At 34.8% G+C, this 13,202-nt stretch overlaps 1 protein-coding gene across 6 annotated transcripts in view; it reads left to right on the top strand.

The window, feature by feature from the left end:
• The window catches only part of LOC144441377 (ras GTPase-activating protein nGAP-like), a 166,169-nt gene that overhangs the window by 111,942 nt on the left and 41,025 nt on the right, over positions 1–13,202 (top strand). For all 6 annotated transcript variants that reach the window (XM_078130938.1, XM_078130934.1, XM_078130935.1 and 3 more), the window contains exons 2-3: positions 6,510–6,610; positions 11,967–12,085. In XM_078130938.1, the coding sequence (XP_077987064.1) occupies positions 6,581–6,610; positions 11,967–12,085 (149 nt within the window). In that variant the 5' untranslated portion in view covers positions 6,510–6,580. The remainder of the gene's footprint in view (positions 1–6,509; positions 6,611–11,966; positions 12,086–13,202) is intronic.

The raw sequence follows: 13,202 nt of genomic DNA, 5'->3' as shown, positions 1-13,202 counted from the left end.
TACAAACTAGACAGAATTAGAGTAGACTCCAATCTACGCAGTGTAAAAAAATGTGACGAGATAACAATGATATACTTGATGGATCATTCTTAAGTCTTGTATTAAAATGTGTTATCTATAAGATTTACATAGTTCTTAACATATTCCATGTATAAGCTGTTGTTATCAGCTGACGTAATCATTTCCCATGGTAAAACTGTTAGTGAAAATAATCTTCCGTATATCTACTTGATGTCTCAAGTGTTTTAGACAATCTGGAATCTGGAAGTCTGTTTGCTTGATGAAAGAATGTATATTTCTATTCTAGGCATGTTTCAGTTTACAAAAAGTTAAGTAGTACTGTAACGACTCACTTATTGAAATAAAATGAAGGTCGGAGTAGAAATAATGGCCTTTTCTGGCAAAGCCATAAAAATAATGACTTTCATGCCTCTGCTTGTCAAATTGTATCGAGATTAATGATCAGGAGAGTATTGCGTTAAACTTAAAGAGAAAGTTCAACACTTGTATACTAAGAATTTTGTTTTTAGAATGATTGAATTTGCATAATGAAATGCAAGAATGTAGAAAAGTTGCAGGATGGTGCCCGTATAATTGCAATACTGTATCCCCTGTTTCTAAAATGGTACATTCCACCGATGGTCGATAATTTGATAATCAGCATTGTTTTGGATGTCACTTGCAATATCAAGTATTTTCTACATACTCAGTTTAAATAGTTCCTTTTCTTAGTTTTTTTTTTCAACTTTGTGCATTATTGCATATGGTTTTATACCAGCACTTATATTCAAGTAAATGATCATTTTTTGATAAAATATTTATGAAAAAGGTCAGTCACTTAGACTAGAGTAATATGCAGTAAAAGTAATGGTGCTATGTATTACAATGTGTGAAAATAGCTCGCAGACTGCTGCTGCACACACCTATAACTTAGAATGGAATGATCTTGTAGATTATAGCAAAAAAAAAATTAAAATTAGCATCATTTAAAATAAGGGAGAGTGACTCGACAGATAATTCTGATGGGGACATTGTTACTTGTTGTCAGAGGCTACTACGGACACACCCTGCACTGTGACTGTATTAATGAACATTTGAATCATACCTGTGATGGAAGCGTCGATTTTTATCCCCCGTCACATCTCTGCATTCAAACATTGTGAAGCTATAGGATAGACTCCAATGATGATAATACATGCGTATTACTCTAACAGATCCCTTCTAGTCTTATGAATGCATTGAACAAGCCTTTCAGTGCTACTTTTCATGACAGCTATGAATTTCAGTCTTCACAACTGCTGGCTTCACAACCGTTCCTGAGTCCAGAAACAGTCACCTCTCGTTCTCCAGTTCTATTGGATAACCAACTTCTGAGGTGTGTGTTGCATGATATCCTCATCTCCATGGAAATATTACCAGGAAAATGGAGGATCGCGTTGCCATAGTGATTGATAGATTGGAGACAGATTTGGATAGGTTTGGAAACAACGTCGTGACTGAATGGTGACTTTGAAACATCATTGGTTTACAATGTTGATTATTTCTGTGTGAAATCCATAGGGAGATTGATACCGAAGGATCTCTCATCATCTTCTGAAGAGTTGGCCACAAAGCCTTAGAAATACTGCATTCTCACTGTCATAACAGTTCCGTACAGTCCTCGGTAGATTGTCTCTCACTTTATATATGTTTTGGCTCCTGTCACTGCAAACATCGCCACAAAAACCTTACAAATCCTGCATTCTCATTGATTCTGACTGTCGTAACTGTTCTGTGCAGTCTTCAGTACATAGTTTGTCACTCCACACATTTTGGTCTCCAAACATCAGGAAGAAAGCCAACACAGTTTCCAACATGCAGTCTCCGAAGAAAACGTCACCGCTTTCATTCGGTCGTCGTCAACATCGACCATCCGTTGATGGAGTGCTGTCGTATCTTCATCTATTAGGTCTGATCTGTTTTTCTTTTCTTGTCTGGTTTTCGTGCACAAATCCGTTGTTTAGTAAGCCTTTCAGATTTATGGTTTTCTAGCACAAATCCATTGTTTAGTACAGGTTTATGCGACGTGTCTGTTTCCATTATAGAACGGTTATGTACGTACACACCTGTAAGAATCCTAATTCTATTTGATCACCAAGTGTTAGCCTCACTCACTATTAAAACTAATCTAGTTACGTGCCCGCATGATGTTAGCTGTTACAACTGAATATACAATGAGTGTGCTTTAACAGTACAGTATAGTGTGTTTTCATAAAAAATACCTCTCCTAGGCAGCTTTTATTTTCAGCGTGTTCCAATGTTTTTACTAAGGTTCGTAAACTCCGATAATAGAGGTAAGCTCTGGTAAAACTTCAATCGCTTTCCGTACCATTTACTGTAATTTTGGTGGGAACCTCCCAGTAAATGTACAGGTAATACAAAACCATTACATGTATTAAATGGTATTATAGTTTTTAGTAAAAATTATGTACATCTAAAGAAGGTCATCAGTTGTTTGTTTGTTTGTCATATATTTGCATATTTTATTAAGCAGCGATGAGAAATAATTTGTATACTTTAATTTGTAATACCAAAAGAAATTTACAAGTAAAATGTTTAAAAGTTAGAGATATGGGAAAGATTCAAAGAAGGACAACACTAGACTGGAATTATTTTTGAGCACAACAAAATATATTTTCATCCCTTAATACTTAATTATTCATTTATTGCATTTTGTGGTTGAAAGGAAAGCCAAATAGATCAAATATTTTGAACTCAAAAAAATTCAGTCTTTGATCTCTTGAAATTGATATGCTAATTGCACTTTATATTTGAAAAGTGCAAGTTGCAATCATAAGATATTTTTAATGCAAGAAAATTGTAGGTACAACTTTTATTCTTTTTGTAAATACAAAAAAAAGTCTGTTTTCATTTCTTCATGCTTTATAGTACCGTACAATTTGTATTTGAAATTAAGAGCCCAAAATGTAAATATTTTGAAACCTAAAACCCCAATTTTTATATCTTAATACTAAATATTAGCCATGTCCCAATGTGGAATGTTGAATCTGCTCAAAATAGAATTGGAATCTGTTCTCCTGTCACCACATGCACTAAGACAAGTTTGAAACGATTTTAAGTTGAAAACCTCCACAGGAGAGGATGGTTTAAAATCCATTGCTCATTTCTGTTGGGACAAAATCCAGTTTCAAACCAATTTGACTGAATTATTAAGTTTGATCAGTTTTGAATCAATCCAGGTTGGGACAGGACTATAGTATACTTGCTAAAAATCCTTCTATAAAACAGAATACATGTGTGTGCTAATACTTGACATAGGTATAAACTATTTAACCCTTTGTATGTTGAAATACCAAACATAACTGGCAAAGCAAATTATGAGTTTCCGGAAATGATTGAATTTGTTTGATGTGACAGAAAGGCAAAGTGTAGACGTTGTTGGTTGTATCTGTTCAGTTCCTGATGTGTACTCTAGCATATATACACATGCAGATATTTTGTAAAAAGCCCCAGTAGTGCTAAATTTTTGTAATCCTTAGTTAATTTTTTGCCATTGAAATCTTTGGCCCATTCAAATTTTAATACACCAAATCATTACCAAAAGCAGTTCAATGGCACTGATATTGAATATGAAGTACATACAATGTATCAAAGTATATACAATGTATCAAAGTACATACAATGTATCAAAGTATATACAATGTATCAAAGTAAATGGAATAAGTCTAATAAAACCTAGTAGTACAGTAAATCCTTTCTATAAAGTGTTTCGCCAGACTGAAATTTTTGCACCTTAAAAAATACAGTTCAATACTAATAGGTTAAATTACCCCTTTTCAAGTCTTTGATATTGAATTTGAAGTAGATACTTTGTATTGAAGTAAATGGAATAATTCTAATAAGGCGTAAGTAGTACAGTAATATGTAATCCTTTATCAATTGAAATGTTCACACATTAAAAGATACACATGCATATATACATCAATTCAAGCCTTTATTTCTAAAAGTTCAATGCTAATCTGCGATATTGAATTTGAAGTGGATCTGTGAAGTGATAGAAGAAATCTGATAAAACGAAGTAATTCTATTCCAATCCTTTCTAATTGTTATGCCATTGAAAGTTTTGCCCTTTAAAAATACACCAAAGCTTTCCTGGAAAGAGTTCAGATTAGCTGAATTGCTTTTTTAGTAATTATTGGTATTGAATTCAAAGTTGATGTGAAGTGATAGATCTAATAATATCCCCATTGCTATTATTTCACATGGTTACATTTACCTACAGGTAGGTAATTCAATACTGTGCTGGGTGTACAATATTTATGCGTAAGTCTTTATATTCAACAGAACAATTTCAAAAAATGTTCTAACGTCAGCTAGTAGTAGTAGCTTCAAGCCTCTTTGTGTTATATCATATTCACATTCGAAACCTCATTTATGTCATCCCAATGCAAACAGTTTGGATGAATGAATTCATCAGATAAGCTGGAACTTTTATAAATATTTCATCTATTCATCTTTACGATTATAAGTTTGCATCACTAATCAATCATAGTCATCTTTCTTTTTTATGAAATAATGTCGCAAAGAAGCCATATGGGACATGTTTAGGAATGGTCTATTTTTAGCAATGTTGTTAACTCTGTAATTAAATTTACATGCAGTGCTGTACATGGATTGACCATGAACTTTGTCTCGTCGTATGGTGAATTATAAATATGTTGTCAGTGCACTGAATAAGAGATTGGTAGATCAATAGATGATGGATGGACGGAGGGAAGGTAGGAGGGAGGGATAATGGGAAGATGGGAATTATAAATGTTGTCAGTGCACTGAATAAGAGATTGATAGATCGATAGATGATGGATGGATGGAGGGAGGGAAGGTGGGAGGGATAAAAGAAAGATGTTTTGAGAAGAGTATTACGTTAAAAAACCTAGTAATTTGAATATTTGAATTCTATAATCTGTACTTAGTTGTAAGGTAAGCAAGGGTCATGGTAGGCCAATTCCTCTAATTGTACAAGCAAATTAGTCTGTTATCCTAATCTTGCTGTGTCAGCATTTTAACATCCTTGCAAATTGACATTTCAAGAGAAGTACTTCTGTCTCCTATGTTACAGATAATCATTGTCAGATAACTCACTTTTACAGCTGCTTCAAAAATTGTAATCTTTTAGAGTTCCATTTTATACGATCCTTTCAAAGATTTCCAGACTTCCTAAACTTTAGAAGTTTTAACTATCGTGCTGACGTCTCTGCTCACGTGATTTCTATCAAGTAGTCAGTCATGTATTGATTAATGTAGACTGATAACAATTTGATTTCATCTTCAAGAAAAAACATCGACATCAATAACTTCCTCTAATATCTAAGACGAGGAAAAATTTATTTCCTGAAAAACAAACATGAAACAAAAGAGATTTGGCAGATATAGACTAATCAGGATTTTATTTTATCTACAATTATCAAACAAAAAGAAGAAGAAGAAAGACAGGCGTTGGTAGTTTTCCATGTCAATTAAATACAAGGGAAAAAATATTTCCATCAGTTCCTGAGTAACAAAGCTAAAACTAATCAGATTTTTGACAGACATAGAATTATGATTTCCGCAGGAGTTATCAAATGGTATTAAAAATAGCCATTTAATTTATTATTAACACCAAGCAGGGATGTCAGAAAATAAATGTCTGCATTCGTCATAGATTTAGTCGTTTTGCTTTTCACTGTTTTGTTCTTCACCTATTTATAAGCTGTATTACTATAGGGGCATTCAGTGAAGATATATATCATGTATACATCAGTAAAGTCTAAAGCTACCTGGGGCATACATGTTTAGGTACCATCCTGCATTAAAACCTAACCTAATATCAGGAGCCTGATAGATCACACATAATATCCCATTTACTTGCGCAATGAATACAACTATGTACCTTGCCCCAGTATAATTGGGTCTAGACTAACAGCTTTGTTATTTAGGGAACTCTCATAATTGCTCACCATAAACGTGTGTAGTGAGTTGTTGATAAGCATATGCAGTGATGAATCTGTCAGTTTGGTTTTCATCATATACTTAACCATGCTAATACATTGCACCTTATTGTTTTATACAAACACATACATGTACATGTGCAAGACTCGTTCCTATCAACTCATATATTAAATTAATAGTTATCTTTTTCAGTGTTATCTGATAAATTATGTCCATTTGTATAAATAGAGTCCTCCATGTTATTTAAACTGAAAAAAATTTCAACAGTGAATTTTTAACAGGTGGATATTTTCGTCATTGAACTCAATTTCAGAATGTTTGTTGAGACGTATGCTGTTCATCTCCTTTTATCATTCTATGCTTTGTTTCAGTTTAATATCACAGGTTTACCAGGGGACTAAATAACATAGATGTTGTCTTTTGTTTGTAGATTGGATCTTGCCTATCCTTGTCATGTGTATCAGTCTGTATAATGCTGTCAGATTTCTAACCTGATATTTTGTATGTTTGTTTTATCATAGATCCAGCCTATGAAAGCAGAAGTAGAGCACGGCGGAAGAGTGCTCCTACCACTTCCGCCCATGTGACTGTCATGGACACAGAGGGGTCACCCTCCAAGTTTGTAAGTATTTCCTTGAGTCTTCCTTTTTTTCACTTTGATAACCTAGATCAGTGGTGCTTCAACTCCATTAGCACATTTTAAAGTACTCAAGGGGAAATGGGTGCCACATGACAAAGATTGGGCACTGCTCCATAGTAGTTATGGAGCTGCATGGAGGGGGAATGAACATCAGAGAGTTTGGGGGAAGGGGACAGGGGGGTTCAACACTAATCAGGGGAAATGGGCATCACTTGGAAGTTTGAGGGTGATTGGATACCTCTCATGGCTAACACTGATATTGGTACCGCCTTTTTTTTTTGGGGGGGGGGGGGGGGGGGTTACCACTCAGAAAGGTGGTCGAGATATGTACATTTGTAAGAAATACATTTGTATGTATATTTCACAATAAATGAGCTGTTTATTTTAGTATGAATTAGAAAATTATTCAAAATTCCAAGCACATTGATAATTCATTACATCGTGTTATTGAAATAGTATAATTTATCTCCTCATTTGTGCAAAACATGTCTGTACTTTAATTGAACAGACAACATACGTCACTATTTTAAAAGCACAAAAAGAATAGCTATCTAATCTTACGTCATTCACGTCATGCTTCAAACAAAACAAGAAATGAGTAACCCAGAAATAACATAAGTATTTGTTAAAAGCAAGCCAGGTATACAAACATTCTTTCTTACCATTCTCTAAATGCTAAAGTGTTAGTTTGGTACAAATTCAATGCAACTATTGAGTATCATGAGAATGAATCCTATTTCATAGGATAGCTTTAATGTCCCCTGTTTACCACCTCAATTGCTATTATAAAAGTCATCAATAAAATCATATTCATATTTGTCTAATATTACACTCCTTATCGCAGTATTATATCTGACAGCTTTCATATTTCAGTCACGTTTGCTTTCATGCCATTTATCTTCTCAAATTCTATTGATCGGAACCCTTTAGAATTCAGCTTTTTGAAAAATGATGTTTCTTGTGTTTATTTACTATTTTTATAACTTCATGTGGGTGTCAAACAAAATGAAATGTCAAAGCATGTTATTCTCACTGTATAAGATGTAATCAACTTGAAATGCATGTAAGTGTTAAGGTTTACATGATGGAACTTAGAAGCAGTGACGTTTACTTTACAGAAATCGTAAAAAAGAAGTATGAAATATATAGATCTAGGCAAGACTGAATGTTCATTTTGAAAATTAGCACGCTTACATTTCTCATGAAAACGACAAATTTCCAAGTGCATTTAAAATATATATGCATGATTAGTAATGAAAATTTCTACTCACGGAGTCAAAAAATTCCTTTTGACATGGAGTAGAAATTTTCATTACTACATGTAAGTATGAACCTAGAGGCCATGAATATTCATTCTCACAATGTACATGATATTGAAGGAGATGGGGTTTGTGTGTGTTTTACTAAGGGTACAAATCACAGTAAGACAGAAATTTGGTTTTACTAGGGGTGATGAATCACAGTAACATAAGACAGAAATTTGGTACAACTGTCCAAATCTAAGCCAAGATTTTCGTACTGAATCCAGATTTTAAAAAATAAAAAAATGGGAACTCAGAAATATAATTTTAAACTTTTGAACTACCTATTGCTGTTCACAGTGTTTTCGCTGAGGATTGTTTATATAAAATCTGTTGTACGTACTTGCCTTGAAAGTATTTCTTTTTTAAAGGGCAGTTGAGAAAAAAAATTGCTTCTTAATTGATTATGCAGCAAAGTGCACGCTATGTATATCAAGTAAGACACAAATAATGAATATATGTATAAGCGTTGCCATGAAAGTGTGAAAACCATGGATATTTTGAAACAAAAAAACATGTTTCAATGTCTCGATTATATAGCAAAGTGCTCACTGTGCACACGTGATTAAAATTCATGAATATGTAAAAGCCAGTGTGGCCCTGTAGCTGTAGTCAGAGTGTGTTACTTGATTAGCCCTCTGAGTAATTAGCAATTCATTCATCATATCCAATTACAGACAGAAGTAATTGGTCTTCAGGTTCAGATAACTGTTATACTAATTACTACAAGTAATGTGTACAGGTATGCAATTAGTAACAATATACTCCTCATGGAGTTTCTAGGGGGATTTTGTTCTTGTTTTTCCCCTACCAAGCCTGGCATTTTGCCATATGTATACCAATCTAAAATTAGATTATGACTTCCTGCAGTCTAGGTCCTGACAGGGACCGTATTACTTACTACAATCCCAGTCTAGTCAATCCCGTTGCTCAGGGCGTTAAATGTTGTTCAACCCCAGGGCGTTAAATGTTGTTCAACCCCAATGGTGAGTGAAGCGCAACGGTGCACGTCAGTAGTAATTCATCACAAATTGACAGGCTGTCGTCATCGCTCATTAATATTCATTTGGTACAGCTGTTTTAGTTTTGACTGATATGCAAATATACAGTATTATTACAATTTATACCTTCACTCACAGACCACAGTTGGCATTCAGAGTAATCAGACTAGTTTCTTAATGAAAACAGCTAACGAATTGTCTGATCAAGTTTCTCCATAAAAGCCGCTAACATAGATAATGATTTTATATTCACTTTTTTAATATACAGCTTTTGGAATTAGAGATGTTCTTTTTTAATCAAGGTGCACTTTAGAGTGATGTTACGATTATGAGAAGAAAAAATGTGTGTACTCTTACAGAAAAGAATTAATTTCTCCTGCACTCTTTGGCTTCATTTCCTGCGCTGACATTTCCATGAAATGAAAGATACTTGAAATGCGAGTCTCCAACCGATAACCCATTCTGAGGTAATATCATTGTTAATTGAAATCTCCAAGCGAGAATAACACTACAGTCTGTCATAGAAAGCGTTAGGTCAATTCAAATACACATATTCTTTTCAAGTATTCAGAAACCCATAATTATCAAAGTTCATAGAAAAAAAAAGTATAAAGTTAAATGGTAGATTAGCTTTTTATGTGGAAGCTCGGGCATTTGCGTCGATGAGGCTGTGAAAGCCTTATCAAAATGTCATCGGCTTTGTGGAAGGTTATAACATTTACAAGTCCATTTCAGGTGTTCATGGAAAATTGAGTCAGGAATGACAAGGAAATGATGGACATTGTGTGTTGGGATTATACTAGAGAGAGTTTGCAGGTAGAATTGGTCAGGCTACTCCCACAGGAATTGCAGCGAAGTCAATTCACTAATGAAATTTGTAGTGTAAAGACTGTCTGTCTTTAGAAATCATAATCGACATGTAGATTGCAGATCTGAAGTTAAATTTACTGGATAGAAAGTTGTACTTTGCTGTAAATGGCGTTATCACTTTCTTTGCAATAGCTGTGTTCAGATTAACACATATTAGGCCAGCCATGTCCTCAGTTGTACTGTGCTGTAAATGGCGTTATCACTTTGTTTGCAATAGCTGTGTTCAGATTAACACATATTAGGCCAGCCATGTCCTCAGTTGTACTTTGCTGTAAATGGCGTTATCACTTTGTTTTTGTGTGAAGGCTGTGTTCAGATTATAACACCCAGTTGGCCAGCCATGTCCTTAACATAGTCAGATGTACTAGATAAAACAAATGCAATTGCTGTAAATGTCATTATCACTTTTCTGTCGCTATAAATATACAATTGAATTGAGATTGCACAATGCTTCTAATTTTTCATGCTTTTCAGTATCTCTTTGCAATAGTTATTTTCAGATTTAATAACATATAGATGACTTGCCATATCCTGACATAGATACATGTAAAATATACTAACTACTTTTGCTGCAAATCACAATGTTATCACTAATCTTGGCTGCAATACATCAATATAACTGAATGAAGATTACATTCATATATGCTTGTGGTGTTTTCTTCCTGCACTTTCAAATTTCACTACCCTGGTCAGGAATTATGACTACAGAGAACACTGCAAGCACTTACAGATAATTGTACTCGGAATACACCACATTGGCCTCCTGCACGTTGTGGAGTTCTGTATTTGTACTCTGCATGCCCTTATTCACTTTTTGCAGTCTTACATACACAACTGAGTTGATATTGCACTAGGCATGCGGTCGGAATCTGCTGCACTTTCAATCACGCCATTCACGAAACAGGCACAGAGAAAACTGAAAGCGTTCATGGCAATACCACTGTGTACACCACATAGGTATTCACACCTCACAAGGTCTATTATAGTATGAATATCACTACCACAGTGTGATTTGCATCCTGTGGAGAACTTATGAGTTTGAAAAAAAATCATTGCCTTATCTGTAAAAAGACACGTTATGTACAACAACTTTTTTTTTTAATTTTGAAACATTACATTTTGTAAATTAATAAATTTCAAATAATTATGGTAAATGAGCTACAGATATAATTCTGTTACCATTGATTAAGTTCAAATCATCTTATGTGTTTCAATACTTTTGTCAATGAGTAGTTACAGTACATTTATGATTTCAAATTAAAACGAATCATTGGTACATACGTTATTTATCAAAAAATTGATGTATGTATTTGAATGTTTATTGTGCACCATTTGATGAAAGTAGTAAGATATAATGGTAGTATATGGAATATTTTTTCAAAGGAAAACATCGGTTCATACATTACTTATCATAAAAAATTGATGTATGTATTTGAGAATATTCAGTATGCAGCACCATTTGACGAAAGTAAAAGAATATGTATGCATAGAGACATAGCTGATAGCCAAGCATAAACACTGAAATAGATTTCACGTGCTACTGGATCTCAATCTCATTACAAATATGGTATATGATGTGCATATCAATATCATCTCAATCCTTCAGAAAATTTCCAAAATAGGGAATAAAAATCAACTCCATTCTCTCTGTCAAATTAGTTTTAAAAAAAATTTTACATGAATATTTTTATGCTGATGTTGAATGATTGAAGTAATGGTCCCTTCAGTGATAGTGTCAATATTTAACTACATGTATATTCTTTCTGCTGAATTTCTATTTAGAAAAATGCAAAATTAATATTTTTATGCCTATGCAATATATATGATATGCTAAATAGTCGTCTTCTGAGAATATTGTCAAACAATGTGTCATTCTTTCTGGCAAATCGCTGAAAAAAATTACATTGAATTAATGTTTTTGTGCATAAAAATGTACTTAAGACATGGCCAATAATACAGGTAGCAGTCGTTTCATGAAAAAACTCGTGTGACTTTAACAATTTGAATAACTGACTATCATAAAATTCAGTGTCCTAGTTACAAGTTGAGTCTGTATGATAGAATACTACATGTACCTCGCAGGCAAATGTTCACCTTTTGTGGGAACACCTGACAGCAGGGGTCATGTTCTATCAATTGATACATACTGTTCTGTTTCTTTTACAGGGATTTATACCGAAGCGTATGAAAACTGCATTAAAAAGAACAAAAAGTGCCGCCAAAATCGATGCCAAAGGCGCTATCATAAGAAATATTAAGGAAGAACAGTATGAAGAAGAAGACATGTAAGTCAATCGTGACCTTTTAGTTTCGACCTTGAGTAAGTGTAATGAAGACATTTTGAGCGTAAATGTAACAACATATTAGCAATGGCCGGGCATCTCGCATGCACAACGGCCGGGCATCTCACACGTACAACGGCCAGGCATCTCGCATGCACAATGGCCGGGCATCTCGCACGTACAACGACCGGGCATCTCACACGTACAACGGGCGGGCATCTCGCATGTACAACGGGCGGGCATCTCACACGTACAACGGGCGGGCATCTCACATGTACAACGGCCGGGCATCTCACACGTACAACGGCCGGGCATCTCACATGTACAACGGCTGGGCATCTCACATGTACAACGGGCGGGCATCTCACACGTACAACGGGCGGGCATCTCACATGCACAAAGGCCGGGCATCTCACATGTACAACGGCCGGGCATCTCGCATGCACAACGGCCGGGCATCTCGCATGCACAACGGCCGGGCATCTCGCATGCACAACGGCCGGGCATCTCGCATGCACAATGCATCTTAGAACCAGAAAACCGATAATAAAACTATTGAGTGAGTACATATCAGATGCTACAATGCCAGTGCCGTTGTCTACTAATAGTATTCAATGTATATAGTTGACTATATCCCATAATACAACTTTGTTCGGATCAACATTGTTGTGTCTCAATGCACATTATTTGAAAAGGAATATGCCACAATGTATATATATATCATCTTAGCTGACAGTTTCTTTTTGAAAACATTGACACCTTTACAATGTGCAATCCAAAATAAAGCGATTACGCTAGTGGTATTACCTTAGCAAGATATTCAAACTTATAGTAATAAGATACAAAAACAGAGTCGATCGTATTCATCCGAGATTTGAATCTGTGTATATGCGGTAACATGTATAAATGTAATATGGCGTCTTGAGATTTCTAAAGTGCTGTTTGCCTCGAAGGATTTCGAAGAAAAATGGAGTAGATATTGACGGTGGATATCATAAGGAAGTAGTGTGTAGTACTCTAGAGATCTGGTGTTTTCCTGAAACATGTAACATCTGTCCTCTAATCAACCCATGGGATATCGCGGCATATATTTTCATCATTTTAAGCTGATCATTACAAT

This window comes from Glandiceps talaboti, chromosome 10 (assembly GCF_964340395.1).
Source record: "Glandiceps talaboti chromosome 10, keGlaTala1.1, whole genome shotgun sequence".
Classification (NCBI taxonomy): domain Eukaryota; kingdom Metazoa; phylum Hemichordata; class Enteropneusta; family Spengelidae; genus Glandiceps; species Glandiceps talaboti.
Note: the sequence above shows the minus strand (reverse complement) of the source record. Positions and strands in the feature narration are given on the sequence as shown.